Below are 20,358 nucleotides of genomic sequence, written 5' to 3'. Positions count from 1 at the left end.
ATAACATTGGACTGGCAGAAAGAGAACCAGCTTTTCAGCTTTAAATAGAGCTGGCTAAATTATTCATTGTCAATAAGGGCTTGTGTGAAATAAATTATTCAAAAAATCATGCCCATCCCGTCTAACTAGCTTTAATATAATTTCAGCTGGTTTCTCAAAGGAGATCTGAGAGGCCCCCTCAAAAAAGTCGTACCATCAGCTGCTCATAGCCTGTGCCAAAGCAACTGAAATTCTATGACCAGCAAAAACTTACCCCCACGCTTCAACGTCACCACCCTTTAAAAAAACAAGTTCAAAGGACAGACTGCCCTCCACAAAGGACTGATTGATCTAGTATCATTCTATGAGGAAGCAGCCAGACACCCCTCTGTTATAATCAACACAATTATCTCCCTAATGAACATTTTAGATTGAACTTCTGTTGTGTGTGTTGCATGATACTTAGAAGCACTAATGCCAGTTTTTGGGCATTAAAACTATAATATTAAACTTTAATGACAGTGTGCAAACAAAACAGAAAGCAGGATCAACATATAATAACCGTGCAACCCTATGCAAAGAAACTCTGCATAAGATTAGATAGTACAATGTCCTTCTGCTATGCAGATTGCAGCGGAAATGAGCTATACTATGATGGAATGGCTGGGGAAGGTATTTTTACGAAAGGACTAGGACCATAGTATATGCCACTATTTGTGGTACACATGATCTGTTTATCATGTGTAATATGCTGCTCTTGTTCTAATTCTGTAGTTCCATTCTCTACATAGTTTAACACATCTAATACTTTTTTGCAATCCTAATGCACAGTTTATTAAATATGCTATCATGTTATTTGATTGCATTGCTTTATACTGTGTAATTATGATCCAGTGTGCTATAGTGGTTAGAGTGCTGGACTACCATCTGGGAGACCAGGTTCAAATCCTCTCCGCCAAGGAGGCTTGCTTGGTGACCTTGGGCCACTCTCAGACTAACCTATCTTCGCAGGATTGTTGTGAAGATAAAATGGAGGAGGAGAATCAGGCAGGCTGCTTTGGGTCCCCACTGAGGAGAAAGGGGGAGGATACATGACTTAAGTAACTAAGGAGGGCTATAAATAAAGTAACTAAACAAACCCGCATTTGCAAAGACACTGAAGCACCTTCTGATCAGCACCACGGACAGCAGACAAGCGCCGGCGACGGGGAGGGGGCAGGTCTGGCGCCTCGCATGAAAAAGCGCGGCTAGTCCCAGAGAGGAAGTTTGAGTGTTATTTACGTAGCCTAGTGAGACGGCAGTGTTGTATAATGGTTAGAGCAGTGAGTGGCACTGGCTCATCCTGCTGTACTCAGATTATCCTGAGCATGACAGTGTGTGCACGATGCACCTCACCACACAAGGGCATTTGCACAGGCTGCGGAGCTGCGCCGGCGAGAGTCCCATTTCCGTACACGGGCGGCGATTCTGGACCAGGACGATTGGTTTTGCTTTTCCTATTCAAGGATATCATTCACGCCTCCCCCTTACTTGTTTTACTGACTTCCTTGTCACTTCGGGTCTTGCCCGGAGGGCAGCGCATGTCGTCCTTTCCGCCACCATTTTTCCTCCGAACAGCCCTGCAAGGTAGTTTGCCCCTGGCCGCCCCGCAGCCGCCTTCGCCCGAGTCAGGCCGGGCAGCCATTCTGCGGGGCCTGGGCCCTCCCTCCGCTCCCAGCTCACCGGCCCTGCAGAGCTGCAGGGCGCCAAGGTCGCCCAGCGGGGGCGGGCAGCGGAACCCAGCGCGTCCTTCGGGCCGGCCGGGCGGCGGGGAGCAGCAGAGGAGCGCGGAGGCGCGCAGCCCCGCCGGTGAGCTCAGCAGTTCCGGTCACGCCGCGCCGGCGCCCCGCTCGGGCCTGCTGCAGAGCGCGCCCGCCGTGCCCGGAGGCGGAGGCGGAGGGAGAGGCGCGGCCGGGGCGGAGGGGCTGCCCTGGGGCCGGGGCGGCCGCCAGCCCGACCAGGCGCTCTAGCAAGAGGCGGCCGGAGACCGAGGCGCGGCCGGCGGGCGAGCGAGCGGCGCGATGGCCCCGGCGGGGTCGCCTGCGGCGGCGGCCCTCGGCTGTCCCGCCGGCGCCCCTCGCTGACTGCCCCAGGCCGGGCCTCTCGGCGGCAGGCGACGCAGGTAAGGGCCGGGGCGTCGGGGCCTCTGCCGCGCTGCTCGGGCGCCGCCCGGCCGGCTCGCTCTGCGCAGGGTCGCGCCAGACTCCCCTTTGGGCATCCCGGAGGCGCAGGGCCGCGGCGGCGGGAACGCGCTCCCTTGGGCCGAGGCGGGTGCCCGGCGCTGGCCTGCTTGCCTCCCCCCCCCCCCCCGCGCCCCCAGAGGCGGCTTCGAGGGTGGCGGTGGCTCTGCGGGCGCTCGAGGCGGTGGCGCAGCAGGACAGGCGGGGAAGGGGGCAGCTGCCCGGGCGGCCTTTTGCTTTCGAGGATCCCGCGGGCGAGCGGCGGCGGCGGCCCTGCGTGGCATGGGCGGGGGCGAGGGCGGGGGTCTCCCTCGGGGGTCTCCCCGGGCGCAACGGGCGGCCGAGCCGCTTCTGCCCCTCCCCCCATATCACTTTCTCTGGGGCAGCTGCCTGGTGCAGGCAGGGCTCCGGACACACACACTTCTCTCACCCCCCTCCTCCCTCCATTAGAGGATTTTCTTGCGTTACCTCTCTAATGAATGAGCTCGCCTAATGTGGCTCCCTGATGTGGATCTTTCCCTATAGGAAGGTAGCGGGCCTTTTCTTCTTCTTCTTCTTCTTCTTCTTCTTCTTTGTAGCATCACTGCAGAAAGTTCCTTCAGTGTCTAGGACCAAACTGACTTTTGAAATCAGGAAGGAATTTTCCTCAGATCAGAGTGGCCTGTAGAATTGTTTTGTTTGGCTTGTGGTTTGGCAAACTTACTAAAGCCGCCTATTTTCTTCAAAGTCTCAAACATGACTTTTAATAATATACTATTACCAGAATGAGAAATGACCAGTTTTATAATTGGGGCAGCCAGTGAGGGAACGAGGGAGAAATCAGGGATCTCTGCAAGATATTTAACCCGATGAGGCATTAGCCATTTTCCCTTGTAAACCTCTTAACTGGAACAAAAGCATACTTGGGGAAAAGACTCTCATTGTTACTGCTGTTTCCAGCCCTAGTGCTGAAAGCAGATACAAACCTGTGCATGTTTACTGGGAAGTAAGATCAATGGAGTTTATTCCCAAGCATGAATGAATGAATGGATGAATGAATGAATGAATGAATGAATTCACTCTCCAATGAGTTCTACTCCTCCTGAATTCTGGTTCAGCTAGGAGAATTTCTAGAATAAATTTTAGAATTTGAGCACATACAATTTTGCGGCATTTCCCCAGTTCTTCCAGTATTTGCAACCCCCCCGCCGCCCCCCACATTAACAATATGCTTTGAAACATTGCAGAAAAGCAATATTGATATGATCGTTATATAGTTGCCTCAAGTTCTTCTTGTGCAGTATTTTCATTATGTCTATATGTACTCCTGTGCATTGGGAAAGCACTAGAGAGAAGAATCTCAGTACAACTGCATGTGGTTTCACATCAAGTTTGTTTTTCTAAAGTATTTGATCAATGAACATATGCAAAACACTAAACTGTGTGTGTTGTGGGAGAAATGAAGGAACCAAAAGATTCTTGGATCCCAGAAAGGCTCACAATAAATCATCCAGTGGCACTGCCTGGATGGGAGATCTCTAGGGAGCCTTGGTTCATTGCCTTGAGTTGCATGAAAGGAAGCAGGCTACGGTGGTTAAGTGTTATGTTAAGACCAGGGAGATCTGAGTTCAATTCCCTAGTCATCCCTGAAGCTTGCAGTGTGACCATGTGTCAGTCATGCTCTCTCAGCCTAACCTACCTCACAGGATTGTTCTGAGAGGGGGAATGTATTCTTCCCATGTATGCCACCCTGAGCTCCATATAAATGTAATTATATGTTCTGCCACTAACAGACATGTGCAGCAATTAGGAGAAGCCTCATACAGTGCGGCATAGAGAGCTTAGGAGAGTGTTCGAGGAGCCTAGACCCTGAAGGAATATCCCATGCCTTGTCTCTGAATTTTCAACATTCCCTTTTTTTAAAAGAGGAAGATTTTAGCATATGTACTTGTGAAGGTGCAAGAAAAGCCATGCAGGCGGGGTTCTACCCAGTGGTTCAAGAATGCTGTTATCCACCCTGAGCCTGCTTGCGGGGAGGGCGGAATATAAATACGATAAAATAAACAAGAACCCAAGCAAAAGAATGTGTAGGCTTTTCAGTTCAGAGAAGGATGACTAAGTGGAGATATGATAATACTTCTCATATTATGCATGGTGCAGAGCAGGCAGAGAGAATTTCCCCCCTTCCTCTCCTATAATGGTAGAACTCAGGAATGCTCTGTGAAATTGATGGGCAGCAGATGAAGGGCAGATGGGATGCAGCGTGGAAAGCTTGGGAGTGCTTCTTCATACAGTGCAGGAAAAACTGCGCTGATGGACGCTAACTTGGATGGCTTTAAAAGTGGAGTAGACAGAATCAGGCAGGAGGAGTCCATCAGTGGCCCTTTGGCACCAAGACCAAATGGCACACCTCCAAATACAAATCTTGGGGAAGGGCAACTGTGTGGGAAGGCTTTTGTGCCCTGCTTGTGGGCTTTCCAAGAAATCTGGTTGGCCTCAATGGGAAACCAGATGCTGTATGAGAAACCAGAACGGGGGCTTTTTGTTAGCGTTCAGGAGAGTTGCCCCAGATCGGTAGGCACCTGGCAGATAATTTTACGACTTTATATTCTCGGTAGGAAATGAAATAACGTTAAACATGTTGTGTTGTGTGCATTTGCACGTGCGCCCTCTAGTCTCGTGTCAGCTCATGGTGACCCCAGCCAGGGGGCTGTCAAGGCAAGTGAGAAGCAGAGATGGCTTGCCATTGCCTTCTTCTGCAGAGTCTTGCTTGTTGGTCATTCATCCAAGTACTGACCTTGCTTAGCTTCCAAGATCTCCCTTCCTGGAGTATACAATCAAGACTGTTTACAAAGTCAATTGATTTTTATATATTGTAAAGTGCAGAAAGAGCTCAATTTCATAAATAAATAAATAAATAACAAACAGTCCTCTGATCCATACAAGATTAAATATCAATATCAACATCAATATTGATAAATAAGCTTTTTACAACAATATCCAACTGGTGGGAAAGCATACAATATATAAAGTAGGGAGTCCATACAAAAACGTTTAATCCATCCAAGGTGCACTCAGCCTTCAAGCAAAGGCAATCAAACCGCTACAGAGTCATTCATCCAATGCGGTGCAGTTACTTGCAGTAGCCTGCAAAGCTGCGGAGCTACACGGTGCCACGCCGACGGGTTTTGCTGGCATATGTTGTCCAATCCCATTCCGTACATACACTTCTTCATAGGCATTTCCTCAGTATAGTTAATAATTCAATCAATGACACACCACCATGTTGGTATTCCCAGGACAGTTTCTGCATATCACACACACACACACATTCTATTTTTCTTCTTTTTTGTCACAGTCGTAGCCCTCGTAAATACCATCTCAATCTGACAAAAGGTGGAGAAGGAAACAAGGGGTTCTGCTATATTGGACCTGATTCTCGCCAACAGGAATGAATTAGTTGATGAGGTGAAAATAGTGGGCATCCTGGGTGACCATGTAATGTTGGAATTTAAGATCCTGAGTAATAGAAAAGGTGGACGTAGTCATAAGTATAGGTTGGATTTTAGAAAAGTTTATTTTAACAAGCTCAAAGTTATGCTGAGTGGTCAGAGATCTTCAAGGAGAAGGGCGTTAAAGATGGGTGGGGGAAGTGAGATGCGGAAGAGGTACAATCACAAACAATCCCAGTTAGGAGGAAATGTGGGGGGGACCTAAAGAAGCCCGGGCAGATCCATAAACAACCCTGTAAAGATCTGAACATTTTAAATGGCACATTTAAGAAGTAGAAGGAGGGCCATATAACCAGGGATGAATATAAACAAATTGCCAGTGCTTGTAGAGAGAGTATTAGAAAGGTTAAAGTTCAGTATGAGTGTAAGTTACTGAGGGATGCTAAACACAACAAAAAGAAAGGGATTTGGGGTTATATTTGGAGCAAGAAAACGATAGGCCCACTGTGGGGAAAGGAAATTGGAATTTTAACAGGTGATTAAAACTATGGCAGAACTGCTCAATTCCTATTTTGCCTCAGACTTCTCTTGCAAGTGAAACTGTGTTCAACCTGGCAAAAAGAGAACACATAAAGAAGGAAAGGAATTGCAACCTAGCATAGGCATAAGGGTGGTATGTAAACACCTAGCTTCTTTAGGTGAAATCTAGTCCTCGGGGCCAGATGAATTGTATTCTAAGGTACTAAAGGAACTAGCTGATGTAATTTCAGAGCCTCTCTCTATAATCTTTGATGATTCCTGGAGAACAGGTGAGGTGCCAAAAGATTGGAGATGGGCAAATGTTGTCCCCATTTTCAAGAAGGGGAAAAAGGAGGATCCAGGTAACCCATCACCTTGACATCCATACCTGGAAAGGTTTTAGAACAAACAATCAGACAGTCCCTGAGCATTTAGAAAAGATGACTGTGATTACTAAGAGCCACCACAGATTCCTCAAGGAAAAGTCGTGTCAGACTAACCTTATCTCCTTTATTGAGAGAATTACTACTTTGTTGGATCAGGGGAATGCTGTGGACATAGTTTATCTCGATTTCAGTAAGGTTTTTGGTAAGGTTCCACATGATATTCTTGTTGACAGGTTGGTAAAATGTGGTTTGGAACCTACTACTGTTTGATGGTTAGATGTGCAAGGTATTATTTTATAACTAGAAGCATTCCCACCATGCAAGCCCCCCAAATGCAATCTGAAGTGGTACAGCCCAGACTAGGGTTTATGGAGAAAATGGCTACAGCAATAGCAAAGCAGGAGTAGCAGCAACCTCTGACTTCCCCCTCCACTTCTGAAAGGATGACAACACCGTTTTCCTGATATGCAGGTGATGGCTCTCCTCCTCTCCTGCCTCCCTCTTAATGCGCAGGCCTCTGACTGGATCCGAGTGAGACCAGATTGTGTTTTTCACTTAGGGTGATGATACAGTCGGGAGGGTTTCAGGCTGTGCTGAACTTACCTTACGATAGCTGGGTGCTGGGCCATTTCAGGACGAGTCTTCAAGGCAGCAGTTCCGATGCATTCTCTCTGAGTCTTTGCCCCATTAAGAGGTGTCCAAACAGGCGCTTCTCATTATACTGCCGGACAGTCAATTTCTACGGGCTGTTGTTATTTCCAGAATGCAGTTGGAGTAGATAAGAAAACGTAGCCTTCTGGGAGAAAGCATGACCTGGCTCTGTGAGCAGCTGTTGCACCAGAGCAAGAAAGTTCAGGGGGAGAATAGCCCCACAGCTCCAGCACACAATAAAGAGGGTATAGGAAATGGCTTTCTGCTGAGGCAGAACACCAGTCCGCTTGGCAGTGGCTGTCCAGGCAGAGAAAGCGATTTCCCCAGCCCTTGAGAGTCTTTAAGAGGAGGTGCCACCTGGAGCCTTCTGCATGTGAAGGGGGTATTCTGGACTGAACAGGGATGCGGGTCCTGCTCACCAGTCGGGATCAAGCAGCTGCTTTTTTTCAGCAGACTGTTCTGCTTGTGCCTGTTGGGCAGATGGCTTCGGTGTCCTCCTTCCTAGATGAGTACAGAGTAATCAGCTTTTCACATAGGCCTGTTCTCACACAATCCCCTGGAATTCTACTTCTAAGCAGATTGCCAGCCATTAACATCACTAAGGAGTTCTTAGATGAGCACTGAATGGTAGGATTGCCCCCCCCTCCAAACCACAGCATTTATCATGGTCTGTTGCTTGGTGAGTGGAGCAGCAGACTGCGTGAGTCAGTACACTCGGTTTCTAAGCTGCTTCAATAAACAATGTAACAGGGTATATAAATGCAAATTTGCAAAGCTTTAAAACTAGCAGGAATCTAATTCAAAGTTGAAAAAATGCTAAACAGAGCATAAGCAATTCTAAGACTGACATGTTAAACATCATAGAAACTATCCAGTAGGGTCATACTTATAGCAACAAACAGTACGTAGTAGTAAAGTCTATAGTCTCTTTGAGACAATTTCCTTATAGTACAGCCCTCCTATCTGAGTAAAAGCCCTCTTGAATAATTCAGTTTTGCATCCTTTCAAGAAGGCCAGGAGAATGGGAGCTTTCCTGACCTCTTCCGGTTGGTCATTCCATGGGGTGGAGGCCACCACAGAGAATGCATGCGTATGGGCAGCTGTTGATTTTGCCTATGTGAAAGGTGACACCTGCCAAAGGCCCTGTTCAAATGAGTGAAGCTGCTGTGGCAGAACATAGGGAGAGAGATGATCTTGTAGATATGCTAGAGGAAGGCCATGAAGAGCTTTGTATGTGATAGCCAATACCTTGAGTTGAGCCTGGTGGCTGATAGTCAGCCGGTGGAGTGACTGCAAAATGGGAGTAATATTCATGCTCCTTCTAGCTCCCGATAATAAATGAGCTGCAGCATCCTGCATCAACTAGAGTTTCCAAATTAACTGAGAAACTCTAACCTATGTACTGTGCATTACAGTAGCCACGTCTCAGTGTTGCCATAGCATGGATCCAGGTGGCCAGAGGTCAGAGAGGAGGGTTAAGTTTTCCACCACAAGGGGAGAATCAGTGTTTTTTAAGATTTCCCCAAGAAATTTATTTCTGGGCTATGTATACAAAGGGAAGAAAAAAAGATAATGGGGAAGGTCTTTGGGGACTGAAGCGCCACAAATACAGAAATGGGCCTCATTGGTATTTGTGTGTAATGACCAGTCTAGAATGACTGAGGGCATGGTCTGAAACCTCAGAGAAGTTAAAGCAATTTGAAGACTAGAAAAGGTGAGTTTGGTCAGATAAGAGGCTCTGCCATGGTCCCTATTGAGCTGCTTGAATCAGGGAGAAAATTGGAACTGAGAGTTGTACTTCTGCCCAATGCAGTATCGCTCTTAAAGATCGAGTACCGTATATTGAGACCAGGGCCGATTCCAGATGGCCCTCACCATCCCGAAACGTCGCGCATCGTCGCGCGGAAAACGCGAAATATCGCGTTTTCTCGCGTGAGTTTTGCGTGACGTCACGCAAAACTCGCGTGAGAAAATGTGATATTTCACGTTTTCTGCGTGACAACGCGCGACGTTTCGGGATGGGGAGGGCCGTCTGGAATTGGCCCAGGCAAGGGAACACCCCCCATATCCCCCAGGCAATAATGACAGGATATTGTTAAAGACAGTGGAGCAAATGGCATCTGAATGCAGCCGTGCATTGCTTTGCTTTAAGAGTGGGCTAGCAGAGAGATTCCTTTGCTTTCTCCAGGATCTAAATAAGGCGAAGTGCAAATGGGCTGTGTTGCATGGCAAATGCCTGTGAACAAGAAAGGGAAGTAATCTCTCTGTGGGGAAGAGGAGGCGCATGCACCCAGCCAGCCGCAGGTCAAAGGCAGGTCTTCCGTGCATGCAAGTGTCCCTCAGTGACTTCTGCTTGCCCACAAGGCCTCTGTTAAGGCTTTCATTGCTGAACCAAACAGAGCACGTCGTCAGCTTCTCTTGCAGTCAAACACAGCAAGTTCGCCTGCCTGTCCCATTCAGGGCAAACTTCACAGCATCCCTACCACCAAGCCACACCCCCCACCCCTGCTTGTTCAGAAATGTTCAAGAATGAGTTCCCCTGCATCTTGCAAGAAGGATGGGATTGCGTTGGGGAAAGGCAGGCTTTCCTCAGGCTGCTGTGCACAAGGAAGCAGCATCTAAGCAATGTCTCTTCCCTCTAGGCTCCAGCTGTTAATTTTGTTGCGATGGAGACGTTGTCCCTGGAGTGCCAGATCCAAAGTGTGCAGAGACACGTCGCCTTCCTGAAGAAGGAGCAGATGGAACTCCTCCATGACCTGCACTTGGAGATCCTTCGGCTGCAGAAACACTGTACAGGTCAGTTCCCAGTGGTGGGGCTAAAGATAGTTTAGGGTCTTCCTGGCTCTTTCGTTGCAAGTGCAGTTACACACCCTCAGAGCGGGAGAGCACCCAGACGTCTCTTGCACAGGTGCCATATGTTTTCCATGCTTTTTTTTTAACAACCTGCAATTGTACAAAATAGGTCATGTTCACAATGATAAGAAGCACATATAACAAATCTCAAATATTAAATAGAACCATCTATTATATAAATGTTGTTGGCAGATAAATTTTATAGGGTATACTATTTGACAAAACCTTCAGTATAATTTCTCCCAACCTTACAAACGTACTATAAACTTTAAAATCCCACAGTTCAATTCCACAGTCTTCTCCATTTCGCTTTAAAAGATTTTTCAAGGTCCTGTTCAACCTGGAGTCCCCATCTTGTTGGACATGTTAGCGCTTTTTGGAAAATGGCTGCCATGGGGCCTGGGACCGAACACAAAATGTTGGGAAATTCCAAGCCAAGTATACTCTCCTATGATAGAGGCAACTCCTTCTGAAGGGGTGCCCATTTGTAGACACAAAGTTACTGTTTCCCGGTTTCTTTCTGAAACACCTTCTATCCCTGTAAGATGAAGGCAGGCCAGGATTGGCTGTTTGCTTTGGGGAAGAAGGACATGAGTACCACGAAATGCATTGATGGGCACTGTGGCACCCAAGGAAGGACATTACTCTGGGGATCATTGCATTAAATTATACGGGGGACAGATGCAGTCTGGGCACTATAGAAAATTCACAGGCTCTGCCAGCTGGCCAGCAAGGAACAGATTGCCATTGGGGGAGTTGTAGGATTTGCCTCCTTGAAGAATTTCAAGGAATGACTGGAGTCTTTAGGTATCTGTTCTCCCTAATTCAAACAAAGCAGAGATGAAAAAGCAATTTCATTTTTAAAGCATGCTGATTGAATCATATAAACAGGATGGTGATATACTGGCTAAATTTGGTTTGATTTAAAGAAAAAAACCCACATTTTTGTCAATTTTTGTGGCTAACACAGTCACAGCCAGGATAGAAACAAAGAATGCATGTCAGTGTTTTATAAATCTGACAATCCTGTGCCAGGTCCAAGATCATGGGAAGGAATGGTTGTGGGGACAAAGAAAGGCTACCGTGTTTAGAAGCTGTGGGTAAAATCCTGCCTATGTTCTTGGCTATCTCAGTCTAACACAAAGTGAATTAATTCCACAATGCCTGGTCTTGTCTCTATCTCACTGCTGTTAACTGATGTAATTTACAGGACTTTTTTTGAGACAGCCCGATCCTGGTCATTTTGGGTCCCTTTTGGCCATTTTGGCCCAATTCAGGCCCAAAATGGCCAGGATCGGGCCCCTGCCAAGTGGGGGAAGACTCCCCTGCCCAACAGTGGCCTGATCCAGGTCATTTTGGGCCCCTTCCCAGAAGTAACATCATCATGCTGTCCTGGGAACACGCACACACACGCATGTATTGAGAGGTGCACCATCTCCTCCCGGGAGTTGCCCCAGGTGAGAGTTCCCCCCACCTCTTTTGCCAGAAAAAAAGCCCTGCCGTCTATCTCTTTCATATACACTGCTACCCAGAAGTGTATCCCCCATCCTGTATTTGTGCTTCACATTTTTGTGGCCCAGATGTAATACTGTGCACTTACCTATGTTGAATTGCATCCTGTTCACAACCACCCAGTTCTCCAGAGTATTCAGGTCTTGTTGAATTTAACTATCTTCTTGAGTGTTTGCCACTCTCCCAATTTGGTATTTAAGCTGATCCTGCACTGGGAAGGGGGTTGGACTAGATGGTCTGTGTGGCCCCTTCCAACTCTATGATTCTATGATTCTATGAATTTGGTATCATCAGCAAATTTAAGGAGTAGCCCGTTTACCCCTTCATACAGATCACTGATAAAAATATTAAAAAGTACCAGGCCCAAAACAGCCCTGTGGCACCCCACTGGACACCTCCCTCTAATCTGAAGAAACGCCATTGACCACCACTCTTTGGGTGCGGTCCTCTAACCAGTTCCCTATCCACCAAACTGTCCTATAGTTCAGTCCGCAGTCTTCCAGTTTACTCATTAGAATGGCATGGGGGACCTTATCAAAAGCTTTACTGAAATCCAGGTAAATCACGTCAACAGAGTTCCCATGATTCAGTAAGCTCATCATTCGATCAAAGAAGGAAACCAGGTTGGTCTGACAAGATCTGTTGGGGACAAAACCATGTTGACTTCCCCAGATCACTAAGTGGTCCTCCAGATGCTTACAGCTTGATCCCTTTAAAATCTGCTCTAATATCTTCCCAGCGACAGATGTCAGACTGACCGGCCTGTAGTTTCCCAGGTCATCCTTCTTCCCTTTCTTAAAGATTGGGATAACATTTGCTCTTCTCCAATCTTGTGGCAAATCCCCAGTCCTCCAGGCGGCCTTGAAGATGATGGACAGGGGTTCTGCAAGTTCTCTAGAAAGTTCTTTCAGCACTCTTGGGTGGACACTATCCGGCCCAGGGGATTGAGGGATTGAGCTTGCAAAAGCTCATGTTTGAGAAGAGCCCACCCTTCACTCGCTCATTTCCCTTCCAGCACATGCCCCCACAGAATGACTCTGAGTTCACTGAAGTCAGCTGTATGAAAATCTAATCTACGAGTCTGCCTACGAACTTGCTTGCCCTCCCCTCCAGCAACTGGAATTCTAGGAGGACATGGTCTTCCCCCTAAGGTCCCCACCACCTTCATCTCATCTACCAATTCTTCCCTGTTGGTTAATATCAAGTCTAGTCTGGCCGAGCCCCTTGTAGTTTCTCCACCATTTGAAAAAGGAAGTTATCGGCCAGGCAGGTCAGGAAATTGCATGATTCATGACGCTTTGCTGAGCCTGTCTCCCAGCACACATCGGGGACGTTGAAGTCACCCATAATTATCAGGTTCTGATGTCTGGGTACTCTACCAATCTGTTCAAGGTGGGCAACATCCATTTCCTCTCCCTGGTCAGGCGGTCTGTAGCAGACTCCAACAACAATACCCTTTGTCCTTCCTCCCCTTATTTCCACCGGGCTGTCAACTACATTCTCCAGAACTTGCTGACAATCGAGCCCTCTCCTCACATACAATGGCACTCCGCCTCCTCTTCTACCCTTCTGTTTTTTCTTGAACAACTTGTACCCATCCACTACCACATTCCAGTCATGGGAATCATCCCACCAAGTCTCAGTAATTCCTACTCTATCGTAGCCCTCTGTTTGCAAGAAGAAAATCCTTTCAGCTGGTCCTTTGTGAATTCAGTTCAGCTGACATCCCATCTGCAGGCAGCTCTCCAATTATAGAATCAAACAAACTGAGGAACCATGACGAGTCATAAGAGGGGGTGGAAGCTTTTGGAGACCCCACCACAAACCAGGGGCAGCCCATCCACTAGGCAGCCAGCCCTAGGCCATTGCCCAGGATGCCAAAGGGCAGGGACACCAAAAGTGGACGGCTCCTGGCCCCAGTGCTGCCACTCAGGTTGACAGGCTAGCCAGCTGCTCTCAGCATGCCTGCCGGGCCAGCTGGTGGGGGGGGAAGGGCGTGTCCAGGCCAGCCAGCCCAGGAATCCAAAAGCCTTTGGGCCCTCCCTGCCACCCACCCATAATCTCATCCTTGGTTATTCTATGAACTCTTGGCTCATTTCCTTTTTCAGCTGCTCTCAATGTTCTGTACCTCCTTACCAGGCTGTTTCGTTGGGGAAGTTGATTAATTGACAAAGTTGAATTGTCTCCCAGTTATGAACCTAGGCTCTCACTGTTTCCGTGATCATAACCAGGGGAGGGTGTGGGATCCACTTTTCTAGATACAGCAGAATATACAAACCAGTATTGTTCCGGAGGGCCCTTTGATAAAGAGACAAGAACTGGAATGTCATTTACTGTCCCTGTAGCATTGTTCTTAAATTTTGTAATTCCCCTTGAGTCACAGTGAGAAAGGTAGACTTTAAATAATGTTAATAAATCTTGATATGCTCTAACCGTCCCTGTTTACTATGGATAGTCCCTATGTCTGATAAATCCCTGTTCTTATTTTGTCTTGCTTTTGCTTGGGGGAATGCCCCAAGCAAAGATTGTGTGAGCTGTTAGCGCTGTCCTTCCTCAGAGCTCAGCCCCCACCCCAGGGTCTGTAGAAGCATCTGAAAAAGGAGTGCTTTCATCTCCTCTCCATTGCACAAGGACATCAGGGCATGCACATGAACATTAAGGCATGCACAACCTGTCACTTCACACACTGCCAGAGCTTATGAAGAAATGGTGACTGCCAAGTGTGGACCGTTGATTTTTCAAATATGTCTTTAACTGGAACATATGGAGTCAGCTTTTAAATCAATGGAGGATTAGCTATTGCAGTGTAATCGTGTACAAGAGGTGGGTTGTGTTCAGGCAGCAGTGCATGGATTCCTCAGGAGCAAGCCCAGTGCTCTGGCTGGTGGCCAGGTTCGCTCTTCCAAGGTCCAGGCAGCCAGGGCCAGGCTCACAGACCGCGGAGAAGGCTGCTAGCCAGCTACTTAGCCCAGGACTTCAGTAGCCAGAAGAGGAAGAAACTCCGCCTGTTTCTGGGCTTCTTCCAACCAGGGATCGATGGAGACCAGTCTTGCAGTCTGCTCAGTGTGCTCAAGCAGAGATCCCGCTCACCAGATGGAGCATGGGCTGCCTGCCTGGCACTCCTCACAAGCCTGCCCTCCCTGCTGTTCCTGCCCGGTGCCAGGAGATCCAGAAGGCTGGTGGCCTAGGATCTGGCCCTGCAAGGCAGGGGGCTGCTGCTGACTGCCCTGAGGTCTGGCACGTTGGCAGCCCCACCTGGAGCTGAGCCTAAGGCCTCAGGATCCAGGGGCTCTGGGTCTGGAGGTGGTCTGGTGGGGTCACGTGTCTCCTGAGCCCCCTGATTGCCACCCAGGATTGTCTCTCATGCCCCCTGTGCATTCTCTGAGGAGTCTGTTTGTGCTTCTGAGGTCATGACAAGTTGCAAAGGGAGCTCTGCTGTGGTCCAGTTCTTGGTGACAATATTGAAAGATCGAATTTTAGTGTTGAACGTTTAACTCTTCACCCTGCCCCCCCACCCCGCCCACATACACTGTTCCCACTGTAAAGCTTCACGAGTTAGTCTGGCTTCATTTTAACACTTAGGGATCCCTGTAGCTCAGCAGTAGATGCACCTGGTCTCAAATGGAATCCCTGGTATCTCCAGTTAAAATTATTATAAGAAGTCTAGTTGGGCTTTCCAAGCCAGAGATCTTGGAGAGCAGCTGCCAATCAGAACTGGCAATATTATGCTGCGGAACGAACGGCCTCGCTCAGAACAAGGCAGCCTCACAGGTTCCTGGGCACGTTGTCCCATGAAACACCCACAGTCATGGGGCACAAGAAGATATGGGACATAGTTATAATGAAGAAAATTCTAGATCAACAAAAGCAAATCGAGTTAGTCCAAAATATCTATGATTTTTCTGAAACATGGCAACCTGTAATTGACTTTATAGCAAGAAATGCTCCACTTCACCCATCCCAAACTCCTACTTTTATGATGTAGATATATTGCTAGCTGTAGTCCTATCCATGATTGTAAATTTAGTTGACCCATTGTTCTTTAATTACTTAGTGATTCTTGTGTATACTTTAATATTTAGCGTCTTTCCATGTTTTTATTTCTAACTTCTGATGTATGTTGTTTTTAAGGTGTTATTGTACAACTTTTCTGTTTTAATAAAGTTTATTTAAAGCTGGAAAATGGGGCTATTACCTTTCTTTTCATGACTGAGGCTAAGTGCCTGGGACAGCTGTGTGCAAGACAGATGTTCAACAGGTGCCCCATTTCCGCATATGGCAGTGGAGGAAAGCCATCTGTTGGGCAGGTGAATTTCCAGAAAACCTTCACAAGCACCAAAAAACAGCAGTTTTACAAGGCAGTCTGCAAAATTAAATTCCTTGTAGGGGGAAATTATCCTCAGATACCCAACTTCTGAGTCTAGATTGATCCAGTTCTACCCCCTCCTGTTCATTTCTTCTCAGCAGCTAAATTGGCCTCAAGGACTTAAGATAGTTGTATCATTTCTAAATCAGGAGTCATTTTAGCTGCAGGAAGGGGGGAAAGGAGGCAGTTGATATTGATTTCCAAGGGAGGTAGCAAAGGAGACTTGAATGGCTTTCCAGAAATTACGGCATGGGCTTCTTTATTTCTATTGCTGTTCTTTTTATCAGATCACTCTCAGGGGAAAAATAGGGAGGAATGAAGATGCGGCCATAATAATTTTTTTCCCAAACTTGTAGCAGCCCCTGGCCCTGAGGTGGGCAAATTACAGTCCAGGGAGCTGTATCCAACCCACGGGAGCTTTACATTTGGCCTTCTATCTGCTTAACTATTTGTCTGGAACATCAGATTGCCTGGTCAAAAATCAACTAGTGGGTAAATGCTCTTCAACATCCTGAGGGCCATTAAGAGTGGGAGAGTGGAGAGTGGAAGAGAAGGCCCCCTCTGAGTCTCTGCCCACTTTGGAAGGCTCCAAGAGGAAGGCCACCATTTCCTGTTTCCAGCTACAGTTGCACACGTCAGAACTGACCACACGGAACAGATTAAGGCCTAATTCACACCTGCAGGGGAAGGAGATGGGAGAATGTTGAATGGGCAGAATGGGCTGAACTGCTACTGAGTGCAGATCACAATTTGGAATTTAAAAAATCTCTTGAAATAGAAAACCAACACATCAAGCAGAGAGGAGGGCAGATCCTTTCTCCCCGATGATGTAGTCGTTTTCTGTTGCATGGAGATTTTTTATGCAAAGGCACATTCAAAGCTGGAATCCTCCAGCCTCTCTGAATTGGGAGTTCATTTCATCACCTTGGGGTTCGGACACCTCATTCTCCTGGGTGTGCGTACCAGGCGTCAGTCTCCATGAATAGCTTCCAATCTCTAACTTGCCTCTTCAGGTCTTTGCCTGGGGCATATATTCCTAAAACCCACTTTTGTCTACCTTGAAAGAAGAATAGGGGGGATTTAGGGGAAACCCTCGCCCCATATCTCCTCTGTCCACAGGTTCAAGTACAATGGCTTTGAAAGACCAAGCAGAGCTCTTGTATCAATGAGAGAGGCAGGGATCAACTCTCGAGGCTGGTCCAGACATACAGTCTTGTCCTCAAGGGCCTTTAGCATGAACTGATGATCTGGATGTATCAAACATTGATCAAATAGAGCCTTCGTCTCACACCCAGTTTTACCTCAAATGGTGCTTACATTGTATTTGGACAGCATGTGCAATGGAACCTCCATGTACATCAGTGGTGCCCATGGGTGTCATGACACCCACCAGTGTGTTCACTCCCACCCGTTTGCTTCTTCCTCAAAGCAATTTTGGCTTTCCTCCATCTCATTGGAGCAAGAGGAGCTTCAGAAGAACTTGGGAGGCATCGCCTTTGTGCCCTCAGGGAGTGCCCATTCAGGAACAGCTGCCACCAGGGGGGAGAGCAGGGAAACATACTGTGATAGTAGATCCAGAGGATGCATCTGACGAAGAGAGCTGTGGCTCTCGAATGCTGATGCTACAGTAAAGTTGGTTAGTCTTAAAGGTGCTACTGGATTCTTTGCTATTTTGATACTGTGATAGTGAGTTCCATAAGATAGTTACATGAAGTACTTCCTTCCGTCAGCCGCGGATCTGCTGCCTGTTGATTTCACTGGGCACCCAACGTTCTAGAATTACGAGAGCAGAATGAAGTGTTCCCTGTCCACATTTTTGGTCCGCGTTCTGCCCCACCATATGGTGTCCCGCCTCTGCTTGTGGCTGACACTGTGATTTTTCTTTTTGTCTAGAGCTGACCCAGGACCTCGAAACAAAGGAGGTGGAAGTCAGCTGTCAAGGTAAGGTGGAATTTCTCCGTGAAATGACAGGAGAGAGCAAACTTCTCACCCACAATAATAAATGGCATCAAGATGGACCTGGCCGCTCTAGAGTCAGGTCTGTGGATGGGTTCAAGCTACAACTGTACAAGCACAATGGTTGCTGAATGATTTAGTATTTCACAAGGTGTGGGGAAAGGGGATTCGCAAGCCCATTCTGCCCACAGAGGAGTGAGAGAGCTACACAGCCGCCCAAGGAGGCCCCCATGAGTTCGTCACTATTAGGGCACGTTCCTCCTGAGAGAAAGCGCCAGGAACCCTCTGCCTCTTGGCTGCTTAAAAGAGCGCCTCAACCTTTTTGTCTCCCGCCCCCCCCTTCACACTTGTGATCGAGTGGATTAGTGATCTTCCTCGTACACACCTGGGGCCTAGCTAGACGAGCAGGTTTTTAAAGAGTTGAGTCTGGGTTCCCTGGACCCTGCTCAGGTTCCCTGCAGCCACACAGCAGCTTTCAGGGAATAGCTGTCAAAAATAAAGCCCAAATGGCCTCAGAATACCTCTGCAGGGGGCGGGGGGAGAGTCTGGGGAGAGCTGCCCCAAGCCGCCTACTCGGGGTGCTGAAAACAGCCACTCCAGCACTCAGGCGGGCGGGCAGGCAGGGTATGCCACCCTTTCTGTTCTGAGACTGAAAGCTCTTCCTTCCTATGGCCTCAGCTTTCCAATCTCTGGGTTCGTTCCAGGGTGTCTTTTATATATTATATATTTTATTAGCTTTAAGGAGCATTGCAAAGCATAAAGTGCTCAGACACAGAAAACAAGCATAAAACAAATAAACTTTACTATTGCTAACTCAAAATCTGCCTGTCTAACAACTTAAGAGCTTACTACACTCAAGCATCTCTGATTGACATCCATTAGCTGTTCATCTTACTCATCTGGAAGAATGCTTGTCCTCTCCATACCTAGTTGGTATGCTAAGGTAGAAAGAATAGAGAAGGATCGTTGTATGTGTGTACTGAGAAGACATCTTTTCTAGAACTCAGTGTATCGCCAGGCAACTCAGGAGCCAATCAGGGCTGAGCTGCTAATTAGCGTTACTGCTGTGAGAACGTCTAGGGAGGATAGATAAGAGAGTCTCTGAGGCAGGCCTTCAAGGGCGAACCACTAGAGAACTCAGAGGCCGCTTTGCAGGTGGTGTTGATTAGCTTAGCCAGCATATTTGAGGGTAGGCCAGAGCTTGCAAACACTCACGCACTGAACCAAAGTTCAGCCCTTCTGACTAGAATCCTGCCCTTAATTCTTACCTCACAGCTCTTCCAGAGCTCTCTCAGCCCCACCCACCTCACAGGGTGTTTTGTTGTGGGGATAATAATTACATACTTTGTAAAGTGCTCTGAGTGGTCATTAAGTTGTCCTGAAGGGTGGTATATAAATTGAATGTTATTGTTGTTGTTATTAAAACTGGCAACTTTCATACAGACAAGCTCCTCCCTCCCCCCTCAAGCCATTTCCCCCTGTCAAAATAGTAGGGGGGGGAGGTTTTTTTCCATTTTTTCTGTCCCATGTAGAGTATTCTGTGCATATGGAGCAGAAAAATGGGGGAGGGGGGCTTCCCCTGTGCTATTGTGACGGGGGGAAGGACTTGAGGGGGGAGGGGGAGCCCCTCCCTCCCCCATGGAGGCATTCTGAGGCCCTTTGGGCTCTCCTTTATTTTTTAACAGCCATTTACTTTTTAACTGCTATATGGCTGCAGAAACTCAAGTTGTGTCTGGAGAACCCAGAGCTAACTCTTTAAAAACCTGCACGTCCAGAGAGACCCTGAGGGTGGGGGGATCAACCACTGCTTCCTCCTCGTCCCACTTTTTCTACATGTGATTGAACAGGGATTGGCATTGATTACAGAGATCAGACAAACCACATTCAAAATATTAAGAAACATAACTAAAGACAACAAAACTGAGCATGGGCAAAGCAAAAAGCAATAAAGCCACAATCCTCTGACTGTAATGTAGCCTAAATGATGGGAAATGAGGATAGGCTATACGATCTTGGAGTTGCAGGTATCTGGAAATCATCCGTTGCCTTGTTTCAGTGGTTCGGAACTTCACCTTTTGTGGTCTTAGCAACATGTAGAATACTTAGATGAGAGCGCGTATTCCTTGTGTGTAAGGGTTTTATTATCCTCCCTTCTGCCCTCCCCACACAAACCTGCCCCCAAAGGAAGGTCTGTTTTTTTCTCTTGGCTCTTTGAAGTTCTATAGCTAAGGTGGGGGAAAAGCTTAGGTGGGACCTGGAGTTTGTCTTTCTCCTGGTTTGGGCCATTTGCATTTCTGTGGGACTCGATGCTTGGAAATTGAGTCTTGAGTGTTTCTCTCTCCCTTGCCAGCAAGAACAAACACTTGGTAACCTCTGAGCCTCTGTAGAGTACAGACCCAGTTTTAATAGACCTCGATGCACATTTTGGGGAGATTTATTGGAGTTTATGTCATTGAATGCATAAGGACCTGCATGGTCAACATTGT

The 20,358-nt window shown here is 47.6% G+C and overlaps 1 protein-coding gene across 1 annotated transcript in view; it reads left to right on the top strand.

The window, feature by feature from the left end:
• Positions 1-9,851: 9,851 nt before the first annotated feature.
• CCDC92B (coiled-coil domain containing 92B) overlaps positions 9,852-20,358 on the top strand; it is a 30,293-nt gene continuing 19,786 nt past the window's right edge. Inside the window, exons 1-2 of the mRNA XM_055001070.1 lie at positions 9,852-9,981; positions 17,810-17,857. Coding sequence (XP_054857045.1) covers positions 9,852-9,981; positions 17,810-17,857 — 178 coding nt within the window. The remainder of the gene's footprint in view (positions 9,982-17,809; positions 17,858-20,358) is intronic.

The sequence above is a fragment of the Eublepharis macularius genome, chromosome 17, assembly GCF_028583425.1.
Source record: "Eublepharis macularius isolate TG4126 chromosome 17, MPM_Emac_v1.0, whole genome shotgun sequence".
Classification (NCBI taxonomy): domain Eukaryota; kingdom Metazoa; phylum Chordata; class Lepidosauria; order Squamata; family Eublepharidae; genus Eublepharis; species Eublepharis macularius.
Note: the sequence above shows the minus strand (reverse complement) of the source record. Positions and strands in the feature narration are given on the sequence as shown.